This window comes from Rhododendron vialii, chromosome 4a, assembly GCF_030253575.1.
Source record: "Rhododendron vialii isolate Sample 1 chromosome 4a, ASM3025357v1".
Taxonomy (NCBI): Eukaryota; Viridiplantae; Streptophyta; class Magnoliopsida; order Ericales; family Ericaceae; genus Rhododendron; species Rhododendron vialii.
In genome coordinates, this window is record NC_080560.1 from 42,703,134 (window position 1) to 42,718,654 (window position 15,521).

Genomic DNA, 15,521 nt, shown 5'->3' on the forward strand with positions numbered 1-15,521 from the left:
TATATGTGCCAAACTAGTGAATTTTGGGATCAAATTTTGGTCAGTATACCAAAGGAGAAAACTGGTGAGGTATGAGAGGCGAGGCAGCTGGGAGTTGACTTGTCGGATTTCACCTGGCAGAATTTCGGAAAGGAGCCGTTGTCGAGTCTGTTGGAGATGCTCTTACGGATGGTTAAAGCAAAAATCAAGTATAATAGATGAAGTGCTTGTGTTATCCCTATTCCCTAACCGCAAATTATCACCCTTTAGTTTTCCTTATTCCTTGACCACAAACTACCATCATTTAGTTCTATCTGTCGCAAAATTGACAAAATGAGATGACGGAGGCCTAATTGTTAACGAAATGACAAGTTCAAGTATTTTTTTTTACATTACTTAAAATATAGGTGATTTTTTAGAATTGATTGAAACTTCAGGTGTTTTTTTATAAATTTTCCCAAAAATAAAAAACTCTTCTTGTGATTCACGCACACAAATTACACAATCAACTCTCATCATCCTCCACTGTTTAGTGGGCAATTGACTTTCATACTAAAAAACTCTTCTTGGGGGTGCTTTTTAATGGATATAGCTCATCTCCTGTCCTTAAAAAAATCAAAAGTACTATATTCGCAATAATTCAAACATAACACCAATTAATACAATCTCTCACATAAATGTTTGGTGTTATGTTTGAATTGTTGTGTTCAAAAGTAAATAGACTGAATCGTCAAATCATTTGTGAGTCTTCTTTAGTGTATTTCAATGATCGAAAGTGTTTCTCTCGTCAAGAAAATTAGAAAATCAACATTCAACAAGGTCCAAAATTATATAGATTGTAATATCGTATATTAATAAATAATGAACCTGATCAAAATATACTTGTATGAAAGTAAGTGCATGCTTTCGAACACATTTTGAGATTGAATCTTTTAATAAACTGTCGTAAATGTTCGTCGAAATTTGCTACTTTGATTATAGCTCTGTTTTTTATTTCCTTAGAAATCGAACTCTCACTATTAACTTCCTTCGCCGTGAGACGACTTCCACTTCTAAGTTTTAACCAATACGAAGTTGGTGAAAACAATTCTAAATATTTAAAGTGGCAGAATAAAAACACCAAACTCGAGTAGGTACTGTCAAAACATCAAACTTAACAATTCGCATGGAAGAGCCATGAGACACAAAATAAAAGAACAAGTCAATTTACAACTCGCTTAGTAATTGGAGAGGTGCCGGGGCACCCTCCATAGGGGGATTGGCATCAACAAAAACACCATCTAGCGGGGGGTCAGAGGAGGGACAAGAATACTGTCGAGAGGGGGAGCAGAAGGGAGAGCCTTTGATGGAGGAGCGGAAGGAGCGCCAGCAGCCTTAGAGCTGGGGACAGAAGAGATCTGAATCCTTTCATATGCGTTGTAGGCTGGTCGGAGACAACCCTCACAAATCCTAAAATTTATCGTCAATATTAATCAATGTTAAAAGCTAATTGCTTAAAAAAAAGACAATAAAATTTTAAACTTCACTTACCAATTGCCCTTGCTTGTGAACCAGTCTTTTGCATATTTCTCGTGCATACGTCCGAGATCTCCCAGACTCCCATGCAAAGATATCCTAGGGGAATAGACAATTCATTTTCAAAGTTCTCGCCTTCTAAAGCGGACATGTAAAATTCTACATTTTCCCACCTCCCAGTCGGCATCGCCATCTTTCCGCTCTTTCAGTCTCAGATTCTAAATGCACTCTCCTAGTTTCTCTTCATACCCAATAATATATACGTACACGTGTAACTTGTACAAGGTGGGAAAAAAAAACATTGCACTTGAAAGTGTAGAGAAGTTTACTGGGGTAAAATTTCATGTTGCATTTTAGTATGCAATGACATTTATTAATAGCATACAGTTGCTTCCTTCACTAATTCTATTGCTATGTCTTTTGCCTCAACATGCATTCAAGTTAATTGTTACTGCTAACACCTTGTTTGGCTTTTACAACTCCTTCAATGACAAATCAGTTAATGAAGCAGTTGTTGGTCCCATAGGGAAAGAGCTTTTTGAGAAAGAACAAGATGACCTCCTTGCAAACTTGATAGACATTCCAAAGAAGGCTTGTGATCGTCGAGTACGCTCATTACTGTCTGTTTTAATTTGTGTGAACGTGTGCGAGCGCATGCCAATGAGTCAATTCATAGTATTATATCATCAAATTTAGGCAGGCCATTTTGATTTGCAGGTCAACGAATTTGTGAAATGCACTAGGGCTGCTAAGATTCATGCCTACATAATTAGCCAACTTAGAAAGGAGATGTCATCCTGACGAGTAAAGCTAAGACTCAATAACAGCTTATTGATAATCTTGAGGATGTGTTTGCAAAGGTCCATCTCTCTCTCTCTCTCTCTCTCTCTCTCTCTCTCTCTCTCTGATTGATGTATTCACTCACTCATACTTGCATCATGAATTTCGTTCAATTAGGTCCAGAGAGAGTTCCATCTACCAGCAGGCGATTTTCCAAATGTAGAACACTTTCAGGGGAGGTTTTGAGTGCTTACAACATCGATAAGTTTGAGAAATTGAGGCCTAAAATGATTCAAATTGTGGATGATATGCTTGGTTATGACATTCCAGAGCTCTTAAAGAATTTCAGGAATCCTTATGACTAAGGATGTTGCCATTTAAAGCCGGAGCTCCGAGAAGTATGTTGCATTATTTGTCACTGCTGACAAGAATTCATGGAGCCGCCCCTGGAAGCACCAGTGGTTCGTGCGTTGTGCTTGTGTCGTGTTGTGTTTGTGTAGTACATGTGCTTGAGTCGTGTCATGTCTGTGCAGTACCTGTGCTCGTGTCGTGCAATGTCCGTGCAGTACCCGTGCTTGTGTCGTGCTTGTGCCCATTCCTAATTAAATTAACCTTTTTTTAAGAAATCACTAATTAATGCCTCCAAAAATCATGGCACTACAACATACAATTATTATCTGTGAAATCCCATGTTTCCCTAATAAAGTTCTTTAAATACTTGCCCATTGAAATGTTTATTAATAAGTACTTCCCAAACATAGCCTAAATGAGGTACCCTTCCCCTTTCTCTTCCCCTTATTACCTTTTCTAAGACACGATGCCAAATAGGGGGTTGTAATTAAGCTACTGTTTTGTTAAGAGATCAAGAGGTCGATCAAGTCAATCTTCTCCGAGATTAGATTTTTCTTTCACTATTTATGGGGCTTTTCTTCTTTACGTGATTGTTTCTCTATCTTTGGGGCTTCTGTGTTGGACTGATTGTATATATCATATATGTTAATGTTTACTCTAACTATGGTCGAAATATTAATAAATAAAAAAATTACCCCAACTAAGGATTATCTAATGGATTATAAAATAAATAAGCAAGAAGCAATGTCCGGCTAGGTGATTGATTCTTTGATTCATTAATACAAGTAGTTAAGGAATCCAAATCTTCAAGGTACTGTTCTCATCTTCTCTACCTTGTTTGCACTGCCCTTTCTTTTGCGAGGATTTGACAGAACCTGCAACATCATGTGAGAAATACTTTCAAAAAAAAATATGCAAAAATCCCTCTGGATGATAAGAACTTCAGACTAGGAAACTGTGAAGGCACAAAAACTAAAAGCTTGTAAGGTTGGTTTTCTTTCTCTTGCATAATTTGTAGCACCATCAGAAGTCAAAGTTGTGTAAACTTACCTCCCCCAAAAAGTTTCGTATTATGCTTTCTCTTGGCATATAGTACTGGGGATCTTTACAAACTCAAATGTTTTCATGGTATTGTAGGTTTTCAATTATTTGGAGTAGACTGTTGCTTGCAATCAGACGAGAGAGAGTGTTGCAGAATTTTTGAAAAAATCGAAGAAGTACAAGTTAGTAAAAGCTGAAATTCTCAACATCAACATTAGGTCTTCTTCTGTGGTGGATATTGACCCGGTAGTTATTCTAGAATTCTCTTAAAAATTTCTTTCCGTATACCTAACCTTGATCCCTTGATTCAAGTTTGAAACAACACCCATCGATCAGATTGTCTATTTCAAAAACTAAAAGCTTGTAATGTTGGTTTTCTTCTCTTGCATAATCTTCCCTTTGTTCCTTCAACTTTATTATAATGTTGCTCATCTTTTATCCTCGAAATTTCAAGATAAAGGAGCATGACATATCTCTTCCTGCTTTTTCACATCCTGCCTTCTACAACAGTTTTTCGTGGTATCTAAACAAGATAAACGAATTCCCTGCGTATATTCCTCATCATATCCACAAAACTGTTTGGATTTTCTTGCTCCACTTACACTTTTGAATGCTCTAGTGAAATTCTTTGGTACATGTGAAAATGAGTTATCTCGGGGAGATGTTGTGAAGAAAGTGTGGGAATACATAAAGCAAAACGATCTGCAAGTACGTATTTCCAAACCCTTGATACAAGGTTGAAACATCACCCATCAGGTTGTCTATTTTTTAGAATTGATGAGAATCGATTGGAGTTTCTACTGGATATGTATCATTGCAATTTGAAAAAAAAAAAGGGGAACAGAATAGATGAATTCTTCTTTGTCACTTGGGTTTTTTCCTCTTTTCCTTTCCTTTTTATCTTCCTTCCTGCGTTTGTAAATCTTGTGACAGGCACATAATTTAAGTTTGGCTTTAATTTTTTTAAAATTGAGTTAATTGGCAAGTTGGTTTTTCCCATTACAATGTTTGGTAGTTTGTTCCATACTTCAGTAAATTCCACAGGTCTTTTATTATTAACTGAATGACATTTTGCATCTACAAAAACATTATTAATGGAATTGATGAGCCAAGAATGCTTTCTTTCACCTACACTCGTGGTCATTAGCCTGGTACGAGTGTCAATTGTGGTGAGGGTTCTTTAAAAAATTTTGATAACCTTCTGTCTATATTTTCTGATGAGATGAGGTAGGTTGTTATTCTGATAAACCTATGCAGCTATTGTGTTGATGTTTATCGTGATATATGGATCTCTAAAAATGTTCAGTACAAAACTAAGCGACTTGATGAGGCTTTTTCTTTTGTGCTATTTGCAATACATACAATCGATGTCTTTTTTTCCCCCTGATTAGGAAACAAGTTTATCTCTTGATGCAGAGAAACATATGCATTTATTCATGATGGCAACAAGTTTATCTCTTGATGCAGAGAAACATATGCATTTATTCATGATGGCTTATACTGTTTAGTTGAATGGTAACGTTTTTACAAGTTGAGGAACATAGATGATACCCTCATGTGCATTTTTTTGATAGTTTTTGACGTTCTTAGTTCAAGAGATGAAGAAACACTCAGTCACATTAGTAAGACTGTTGATGATTGACAATTTCTTCTTTGTTCTCATCGAAATGGGCTCTCATTTTGTGCCCCCTCTAGCCTTTGCTACCAACTCCTATGGTTGATTGTCTCGTTGATTTTACACGTACATCATCTTTGGTGGAGCATTTTTTTTGAAATCTTCACATTTCATTCCCTTTGAAAATAGGTTGAAATTACATGTTCACAATGAAGCTTGAAAAAATCAATCTTGTGCTTTGCAGATGTTCTCTGCAAATGGTTCAATGCTATGTATTGGACGAAATTATCCGTGGAATAATTGAAGATGAATTTAAATGTAGAAACAATAAGCACATATTGCTTAAACTAGAGTAGATATGAGAAGATTATTTGTCAATGAGAATTTCAATAGAGAGTTAAAGTTGAGAGCGGGGCAAGGTCGTTGATATGACAAGCTTATTTTACAAGTCACATAAGTATGCAAATTCTATTATCAAGTTTGATTTGTTTAGAGATTCAGAGTGGGTACATGTAACTGAACCAGAGAGTTTATTGAACAGCCAGATAACGGCTTCTTTAAATAGAGGAAAAATGTTAAATAGAGGATTGAAAAAGTGTATTTGAATTTTGAAGGATTGGAAGACACTTCGTGTCACTATTCATTCTCGTAGAGATGAAATAGAGGGGGGGAAATGTGAAATAGAGGATTGATCCCAGCAACGGAGCTTAGCACTACCTGTTCACCTCATCTATTAACTATATGTATGTGCAAATTTTTTAGAAACACTGTAAATCATTGTAGTTAACCATGCATGTCAAATTTTTATCAACCATATTACCTCCAGTATTATACTAATTTCTTATCTGAAAGACCTGCAATAAGGAGCAAGAAGCTGAAATTTTGGTCGGGTATACAACAATCTCGAAAAACCCCCCAAATCAACCAAAAAAATAAATAATAAACGCTAAATACATTTAATTATTAAACCAACAAATATGACCGAGCGTGCGCAGCACGTTGCTAAAAACCTAGTCTCCTTAACCTGCAAGTTTGTTTACTTCCTTCACATTCTCTCTCTCTCTCTCTCTCTCTCTCTCTCTCTCTCTCTCTCTCTCTCTCTCTCTCTCTCTCTCTCTCTCCCCCCATGGCTTCTCTGTTGGTAACCAATCTCCTCCTCATTCTGGTCATTTCTTTGGCCACCACGAACGGGACAATACCTATAGTGGGAGGTGAAGCAACAACGTAGTGAATGGCGAGGAGCAACAAGAGTGAGTTGGCTTTGCAAATGGGGCTCGACTATGCGTGCGGTTCTGTAGCCGACTGCGATCCGATTAAGCCATCGGGACTGTGTTATCTTCCGAACACGGTGCAGTCTCACACTTCATATGCATTGAATTCCTATTACCAGCGAAAGGCCAATGCTCCCAGCAGCTGTGACTTCAATGGAACTGCAATCACTACCAACACCGACCCGAGTTTGTATTCCCCCTCCACTTTCTCTCTATATTGTTAATTAAGGTTCGGCACTGCTCATTGTTTGTTGTTTTGTGTCCATTTGATAGGTTATGATTTATGTGTTTATCCATCGTCTCCAAGATTCGTACACCCCTTATAGTTTTCTTTCCTTGTAGTTTCTTAACAATTTTGATTTCATTGAATAATGCTACATAATATAAATCGAAAAAAGTAAATGCCATCAATTTTCCCTGTAGTTCATCTCCGGTCTCCATCGCCAATGAAAACCAACAAACAAATTAGGACAGGATTAGTACTTACAATTGCCCTTTCTATTTGGCATATCAATTCATAATGCTTGTTTGTCGCTATTCTTGTCACAACTACTTAACTGTTCTTGGTTTTCTCCCAATTCCAGCACCGCAGGAAGCACTGGTAGCTAGCACAACGTTTGTCGGCAACGGTTGGGGCAGAATAATCACCACCGCCGACGGGATATGTAGTGATTTATACTGCAGTACCAGCTCGGCAACTCTACGTGAGTTTCCAAAATATCTCTCTCTCAGAAATAAGATTATAAGAAACAAGAAAATAGTTATACTACTAGTCAACAGAGAATTAATCTGAGAAATAAGTAAATATCATTAATCACAAAAATTTGTTATTGAATTTGAGAGGCGTGTGATCATTGCCTTAAAACGGTTCAAACATAGTGCACCGGGTTCAAGATACAACTTTTTTTAATACCCACAAGGCTTCCTCCTCGATCCGATACCACATTATAGGAAGATATTAACAATCACAAACCAAAAATTACTCGTAGGAAACAAGTATAGTTATTGATGTGAACATACATATAGTACATAACCTTTTCAAAAAAATAATACTACTAACATATTGGCACAAAGCCTCAATAATTAGCTAGGCCCTCCCCCTTAGGCTTTATCATTTTTCTTTCACACAACGTTGCATTTAGTCTAAAATTTAATTAAAAGAGATTTATTTTACATATATTCGGAACGACACAAGCACGGACACCGCACGACACGAGCACGGGTATTGCACAGACACGGCACAACACGAGCACGGGTATTGCACAGACACGGCACGACACGAGCACGGGTATTGCACAGACACGATACAACACAAGCACGGGTATTGCATAGACACAACAAAACACAAGCACGGCGCACGTACCACTGGCAGCTGCTCCATGATTTTTGTCAGCGGTGACAAGTAATACCTTGATTTTTATATACTTTATTAAGAAAATGAATCGAACTTAGGCTAAGATGGATGGGAGAATGCATGATTTGGATGTCCGCTTTAGAAGGCGAGGACCTCGAAAATGTGAATAATGCCTTTGAATACTCCTTTGAAATACTCCTACTGTCACCCACTTTCTTTATGCAAATCAAAGGCACTACTGTAGGGGTGGAGGAATCGAGCTCAGAGTGGATTCTCTCTTAATAATGCCTTTGATTTGGAGAAAAATAGAGAAAGAAGGTGGGCAACATACTCATGGGAAAGGGGGAAAGAGAACTGATTTTAGGGATTTTTTCATGAGGGGCTTAATAGTCTTTTTAGGTGACCCTTTCCATGTGTTGGGAATTTTATTTTTTCCCTTCTCATATTTAGATGAATTTCCTAAAAACTATTCCATGACCTGTGGGCATTTTTTGCCCCACTGTTATGCAATTACCCCTAATTCATTACTGGGATTTTGACATGGGCCTATTTGGCTTGTTTTTTTCAATAATAAAGTTATTGATTCATTTTCCCTTTCAAGATTCCGTTACACTTTAAACAAAAAAAAGATAACGAATTATTTTCAGTGCTATATTGCTCCCTTCATAAGGGAGTGGTTCACACTTCAGTATCGATCATGGCTGGACATAACTTGTAGCTGACTGAAGCACCAAGTAGATATAATACACTTACTGAAAGGTTAACAAAATTATGTTAAAACGAATAATGATGTTAGATATTTTGGCACTTTCCGGAGTTGTCCAAAACCTCCATTAGTGTCTTTTGTTTTATCGACCCCACTTGATTGTAATGGGTAGGTTCTTAGGGGATAGTTGCTCGCTCAATGCTCCTCCCATTATCTGCGCCAAGTTGACCGCTGCAATTGCGTGAGAGGTAAAAGCATTTCACAGCACATCATGCAGAATATTTTCGAGATTCGAAATTTTAGTTTTTGCACGTTTCCCTTTCAGGTAAATCTCTCGAAAAATTAGTTTTCCATATATATGTATCCTAAATCAATTCTCTTTGAAAAGGTCCAAAATTTTAATTGCTTTCCATATGAAGCGTAATTATAAGACTTCTGATTTAAAGGGAAATTTTTTTTTTTAAGTATAAAAGGTGCTGATCTCTCTATAGGGAGACGACGACCCCGAAAAGAGTTTTGTTTTTTATTAAAGAGCAAAAGAAAGGCTTGCAGCTGTTTTTTTGTTCTCTGTGGAGGCGAGAGAGATTTTGGTTTTCGTAAAGAAAGAAAGGGGGGCACGACACTTTTGTGAGGGAGATTACAGTTTGCGTTGTAGCCCTCGTTCTTGTTTAGTTCTTGCAATCTTTCAACACCTTTCGGTTTTTTTAATCACGTTCATACCATATCATTCATCCATTCACTGTTCGTGGTTCTTTGTGCCGTTTGCTGCTGTGGCCGAATCTTTTGGAAATTGATTCGGAGCCGGTTGAATCCAGAGATTGGGCGTGAAGTCCGTGGTGCATCTATTGGATCTTGAAGAAGCTCGGGGAGCATCAGAGATTGGCGAGGATAGGTAAAGGCTTGGGTAAGGTTTTTACTATTTCGCAATCTGTACTTCTTTTTTATTAATAGAATAAAACAGTAGTGTTAGGCCGTGATTTTGGCTTAGGGTTATTTAGGAACCTAAGTTTTTCCACGTAAATCATAAGTCTCTTGTCTCTATTTTATTCTACTACACTACTTTAGTTTTGGTTTGCATTAATCGAAATAATCAACATGTTCATCTCTATTAATTTTTAATCTGTTAATCTTTTATTCAAATGGTATTTTTTTAACATACCTCCTATTCAACCCCCCCCACCCCCCGGCCCCCCAGGAGTAAATTGAACGCTTCCGCATAATTTCAAATGAATATATAACTAATTCCGAACTTTAACTAAAAATAGTCACACAAAAAATGATGTCGCTAGTTTGAATCTCACGAGTGTCAAACATTCTAAACCTTGTGGCCACTGTAGGTTTGGAAGTTTGCCCGGTCGCTAACTTTAGGTCGCCAAAATTATCCAAGGTGTGTCTAACCAAAAAATAAGTGAAAACCAAATGCCCAACTCTGAAAAAAAAAATACAAACTCTAAGAAGTTTATGAGAACTAGATATCTCATTTGAACAGATTGAAAACTCAACCATCGAACAAGATCAAGACAGATTTGAAAAAACCCTAAACGTACAGATCGACAATGTACTTAACCCTAATCGAGACAGATCGAGAGAGAGATACCTTGTGGTCGTCGTGTTCATTGTTGTTCAAGAGAGATACCTTGTGGTCGTCATTTGCTGGTTCGTTGTCTCCTCTCTCTCTCTCTCTCTCTCTCTCTCTCTCTCTCTCTCTCTCTCTCTCTCTCTCTCTCTCTCTCTCTCTCTCTCTCTCTCTCTCCGTTTGTTGCTGAATGGGTGAGCAGTGAGAGGATTGGTGGTTTTGTTTGGCCCGCTCGAGAAGATGGTTATGACCCTTGAGCAGTTTTTTACCCGACCCACCCCTTTTTTACCTGCATGTCTCTCCCTTATATCTAAGCCTCTCATTGGACATCCACATTTTTTGAGTGCGCCCTCAACGGAAGCCTACTGTGTGTGTGTGTGTGTGTGTGTGTATATATATATATATATATATATAGAGAGAGAGAGAGAGAGAGAGAGAGAAAGAGAAAGAGATATAATAATGCCAAAACTTTTTTTGTTGATGCCAAAATCTTAGTGCACAAAAAGTTTGTACAATGTGTAATGTACAAAACTTTTATGCGTTGAAATTTTTGCACCAACAAAAATAATTTGACATTAATTTTGGACATGAGGTGTTTTATTTTTGCTTTTTTCCCGTTTGGCCTTTGGCTTAACGTGGGTGTTTTTTTTCTTCTTTTAAATCCGTTTGTGAGCAATTGCAAACAAACATACTAAATGTACAACATAAAGTCTAGAGAAAGTTAATTATCAAAAAGAAAACATAGAGAAAGACGTGTAAACAGACAATCTTCTTTTGGCTTCATAGCTGGTAGATTTACGTGAGAGTTAAAAGAATACTGGAGTCTAGAAGAATAGGAAAAGTGTGTATATATATTACTATGTACTATCTATATAATGCAGTCTCTCTCTGATCTCTATAAATTGATGATGCACTCTTTTAACGTACCAACAAAGGAGATTATTTGGAGCATCATCCTGTTAGTGAGAAGACTAAATAGAATCTTTCGGGGTTGTCTTACGAGTCCGAGGTCTTTTTCTATATTCCGTGACCATCTTGATAACTGGACTTAATGTCTCTCATCATAGTCGTTTACCCTTTTGCTGCATGTCACCTGGATTAGTTAGTAATTAGCTTTCAGTTGTAATTAGTTAGAGTTAACTCCTGTTTTTAGTTTGTTAATCTCTGCATATATAAGGGTCAGGGGCCAGCTTTGTAATCATCAAACAAAAACATCAGAAATAAAACATAAAGAGAACCACTTTCTCTCTCTCTCCTTCTTGAAGTTTCTTCTTCTTCTTTCCTTCGTTATTGTTAGGTTCAGTTGAATCAAGGAATTCTTCAGTAGCCAAAGGCCACCACTCTCAGATCTCTCATGCACTCTCTCACTCTCTCTCTCCCCTTCTCTTGATCCATACTTCACCCGTAATGCCGGCAACGCCTCCTGGAGCTTCGCCAAAACTCATCTTTTCGGCAACATTGGACTAGCATGAAATCGAAACCCTCCTGACCTGGATCGCCTTCGGCATCATCATCCGCCTCGCACTTTTTGAAGCAACCGTGGCAGCTCCACGTTAACTTCCTCGCCACCATCGCCGGTCTCGTCCTCGGCCCGCACCCCATCGACGCAAGAGCCATCACCTGGCCCACCATCACTAGTCTCAGCTACACTGTAACCTTCGCCGCCTTCATACAGCCCAACCCGCAAAAACACTTCACCAAAACCTAGCTCAAAGAGCTGAAATAACCCCCGAATCGCTGCATGCACGGAAACGGCACGACACGAGCACGAGTGTTGCACAGACACGGCACGACACAAGCACGGGTATTGCACAGACACGACACGACACAAGCACGGCGCACGTACCACTGGCAGCTGCTTCATGATTTTTGTCAGCGGTGACAAATAATACCTTGATTTTTATATACTTTATTAAGAAAATGAATCGAACTTAGGCTAAGATGGATGGGAGAATGCATGATTTGCATGTCCGCGTTAGAAGGCGAGGACCTCAAAAATGCATGGCCTATTCCACTAGGATGTCTTTAATTGCATGGGAGATCTAGGCTGTAGGGTAAGCATTCCCTTTTGGCTTTTGGCTTTTGGCTTAACGTGGGTGTTTTTTTTCTTCTTTTAAATCCGTTTGTGAGCAATTGCAAACAAACATACTAAATGTATAACATAAAGTATAGAGAAAGTGACTTACCAAAAAGAAAGCATAGAGAAAGATGTGTAAACTGACAATTCTCTTTTGGCTTCATAGCTGGTAGATTTACGTGATAGTTAAAAGAGTACTGGAGTTTGGAAGAATAGAAAAAGTGGGTATATATATTACTACGTACTATCTGATTCAGTCTCTCTCTGATCTCTATAAATTGATGATGCACTCTCAGATCTCTCATGCACTCTCTCTCTTTCACTCTCTCTCTCTCCGCTTCTATAAAGTCATATCTTTTGGATAAATTTTACACGCTTCAGGTATCTAGCCATATAACTTGCAATCCGTATGTGAGTTGTGTTGTGATTTGAAACAACCCCCGAATCGCTGCCACCCCTCACCACCACAGTCATCTCCAGCGCAACCGACGGATATCGAAGTAGTTGCTCCACAACATGATCAACCCGGATTTTCTTAACCAAATCGTGGTATGGTTAAGGAATTACAGATGCTATGTCCTGCTAATTAGGTTGTTAATAGCAACCATTGTTGGATTCACCACCATTCCCAAACCCCATAAGAGGCCACACCACTCCTTTCATTGGTGTAAACCGAATGTCACAGTTTCTGCTGCAGGAGGATCCGACCACACCACAATTTTGGCGGCCGTCCAATCTGCGCCATTGAATCACAGTTACTGGTATTGCATATATATCTAGGAAGGGCGGTATGCAGAAAATATAGAAGTCGGAGTAAAGCGTCAAAATATAATGTTTCTCGGCGATGGTTGGGGCAGAACGATCTTCACCAGCGACGGGATATGCAGTGATTTATACTGCACTATCAGCTCGGCAACTCTACGTGAGTTTTCAAAAATCTCTCTCTTTGAGAAAAAAGAAAATAAGAACTAAGAAAATAGTTATACTAGTTAACATAGAATTAATCTGAAAAATAAGAAAATATCATTAATCATAAAAAATAAAAAAAAAAACTTGCTATTATTGAATTTGAGAGGCATGTGATCATTTTTATCTTGAAAAAATGTGATAATGCAACACCGGGTCATATATCGTTTGACACTCAATTTAACCTATTTTCCTCAAGATTAATGTATTTTGATGAATGCACTCTTTCATACGAATTGTTGGGGTGTACGGCGACGGCTTCATGGCGTCACATTTAACATTGAAAAATATAGCCGTCATTGTAGATAAGTATGCTGTTGCAGTGGACAGTGCATCGAGTTTCTCCGTCTTCTATCGATGTGAATTTAAAGCACAAAAAGGTGCTTTACTCGCCAGAGGATATTACCAACTCTACCGCAAGTGCAAGATACAGGGTGCTAGCGACCTTGTATTTGGAAATGCACATACGATTCTCCAACGGGTGACTTTGATAGTGTCTGAAGGGTTTGATTTTTTCCCTATCTCAAGAAAAGATAGGATCAGCCCTACTGATAGAGGTGGACTAGTATTTCACTTATGTAATTTTTTCATATTCACAGGATGCAATCTATTCCAATGCATCACTGTACTGGGGTGTACCTTTAGGACCCTTTGCTAAAATAGTAATAATGCAAAGTCTTTTAGAGGTTAGGGGCACTTGGTCTTACGCCCCATATACACCTTCTACCGTTTTTTATGGCCAACACAACAATTCCAGGCCAGGTGCAGTTGATGGTATTATGTCACCATATGTTAACACATTGGAACGTAATCAAGCATCTGAATATACCGTTCGAGATTTCTTGAATGGTGAAACTTGGTTGTCACCGGATATGCCACACGACCTTGATTTACTTTAGAGAACCTTGTCGTTTGGTGCTCAATAAAGAAAAGGTTGAAAAAAATACAGACTCAAAGAAGTTTTTGAGAACCAAATATCTCATTTGAACAGACCGAAAACTCAACCATCGAACAAGATTGAGACAGATTCGAAAAAACCCTAAATGTACAGATCGACAATGTATTTGACCCTAATCGAGAGAGAGAGAGAAAGAGAGAGAGTTAAATCGTGGAAAGAAAGGAAAATTGGGGAGAATGGAGTTTGTATGTTAGTTTAATTTTGGACGTGAGGTGTTTCATTTTGCTTTTTTTCCCGTTTGTCCTTTGGTTTAATGTGTGGGTGTGTTTTTTTTTTTTTTTTTGGCTTTTTAAAAGTAGAAAATCCAGAAAATTAGGAATAAGAATTTGAAGGTCTGTGGGGGGTCAAATACATTTGCATAGGATATAGATAGATAGATAGATAGATAAATAGATAGACAGGGATTTCCCCTGGAGAGAGATTACATGGTTCAAAAACCGGGCAAGCCCAAGTGTAAGCCCAGCAACCCTCCGGGCTTGAGTGAATAGTTATTTATTCTCTCAGCGAATCTGGACCATTCATTACAAGATAGGAGTCATTGTTGGATTCACCACCATTCCCAAACCCCACCACTCCTCTCATTGGTGTAAACCGAATGTCATTGTTTCTATTGCTGGAGGATCCGACCATACCACAATTTTGGCAGCCATGGCCAATCTGTGCCGTTGAATAGCCTTACTGGTATTGCATATATATTTGGGAAGGCCAGTATGCAGAAAATATAGAAGTTGGAGAAGAGCATCAAAATATAATGTTTCTCGGCGACGGTTGGGGCAGAACAATCATCATCGCCGACGGGATATGTAGTGATTTATACTGCAGTACTAGATCGGCAACTCTACGTGAGTTTTCAAAATATCTCTCTCTCAAAAATAAGATTATAAGAAACAAGAAAATAGTTATACTACTGATCAACAGAGAATTAATTTGAGAAATAAGAAAATATCATTAATCACAAAAACTTGTTATTGAATTTGAGAGGCATGTGATCATTGCCTTAAAACAGTTCAAACATAGTGCACCGGGTCCAAGATACAACTTTTTTTAATACCCACAAAGCTTCCTCCTCGATCCGGTACCATATTATATGAAGATATTAACAATCACAAATCAATTTTACTCGTAGGAAACAAGTATAGTTATTGATGTGAACATACATATAGTACATAACCTTTGCAAAAAAATAATGCTACTAACAGATTGGCACAAAGCCTGCATTAGCTAGGCCCTCCCCTTAGGCTTTATCATTTTTCTTTCACACAACGTTGCATTTAGTCTAAACTTTAATTAAAAGAGATTTATTTTACATATATTCGAAACGACACAAGCACG

The 15,521-nt window shown here is 38.1% G+C and overlaps 4 protein-coding genes across 4 annotated transcripts in view; all 4 read left to right on the forward strand.

Annotated features, from left to right (window-relative positions):
- LOC131324605 (large ribosomal subunit protein eL29z-like) overlaps positions 1 to 15,521 on the forward strand; it is a 57,422-nt gene that overhangs the window by 11,717 nt on the left and 30,184 nt on the right. The window lies entirely within an intron of this gene.
- Positions 1,669 to 2,382, forward strand: LOC131324604 (EH domain-containing protein 1-like). The gene is made up of 2 exons (XM_058356629.1): positions 1,669 to 2,100; positions 2,212 to 2,382. Exons 1-2 carry the CDS (start codon positions 1,858 to 1,860, stop codon positions 2,293 to 2,295), a joined length of 327 nt encoding a protein of 108 aa, XP_058212612.1. The 5' UTR covers positions 1,669 to 1,857; the 3' UTR covers positions 2,296 to 2,382.
- LOC131324062 (PLASMODESMATA CALLOSE-BINDING PROTEIN 1-like) lies at positions 6,513 to 9,508 on the forward strand. The gene is made up of 3 exons (XM_058355886.1): positions 6,513 to 6,738; positions 7,137 to 7,246; positions 9,428 to 9,508. The coding sequence occupies exons 1-3, from the start codon at positions 6,513 to 6,515 to the stop codon at positions 9,506 to 9,508; spliced, it is 417 nt and encodes a 138-aa protein (XP_058211869.1).
- On the forward strand, positions 13,449 to 14,130 carry LOC131324063 (probable pectinesterase/pectinesterase inhibitor 17). The gene is made up of 2 exons (XM_058355887.1): positions 13,449 to 13,712; positions 13,831 to 14,130. The coding sequence occupies exons 1-2, from the start codon at positions 13,449 to 13,451 to the stop codon at positions 14,128 to 14,130; spliced, it is 564 nt and encodes a 187-aa protein (XP_058211870.1).

Bases quoted from the DNA above. Each gene is read 5' to 3' on its own strand.
- LOC131324062 (XM_058355886.1), top strand. From the start codon at position 6,513: ATGGCGAGGAGCAACAAGAGTGAGTTGGCTTTGCAAATGGGGCTCGAC. The intron at 6,739-7,136 runs GTTTGTATTCCC...TCCCAATTCCAG, and splicing joins CACTACCAACACCGACCCGA to CACCGCAGGAAGCACTGGTA. The intron at 7,247-9,427 runs GCAACTCTACGT...GGTTGAATCCAG, and splicing joins TATACTGCAGTACCAGCTCG to AGATTGGGCGTGAAGTCCGT.
- LOC131324063 (XM_058355887.1), top strand. From the start codon at position 13,449: ATGCACTCTTTCATACGAATTGTTGGGGTGTACGGCGACGGCTTCATG. The intron at 13,713-13,830 runs GTGACTTTGATA...TCATATTCACAG, and splicing joins CACATACGATTCTCCAACGG to GATGCAATCTATTCCAATGC.
- LOC131324604 (XM_058356629.1), top strand. From the start codon at position 1,858: ATGACATTTATTAATAGCATACAGTTGCTTCCTTCACTAATTCTATTG. The intron at 2,101-2,211 runs GTACGCTCATTA...TTTGATTTGCAG, and splicing joins AGAAGGCTTGTGATCGTCGA to GTCAACGAATTTGTGAAATG.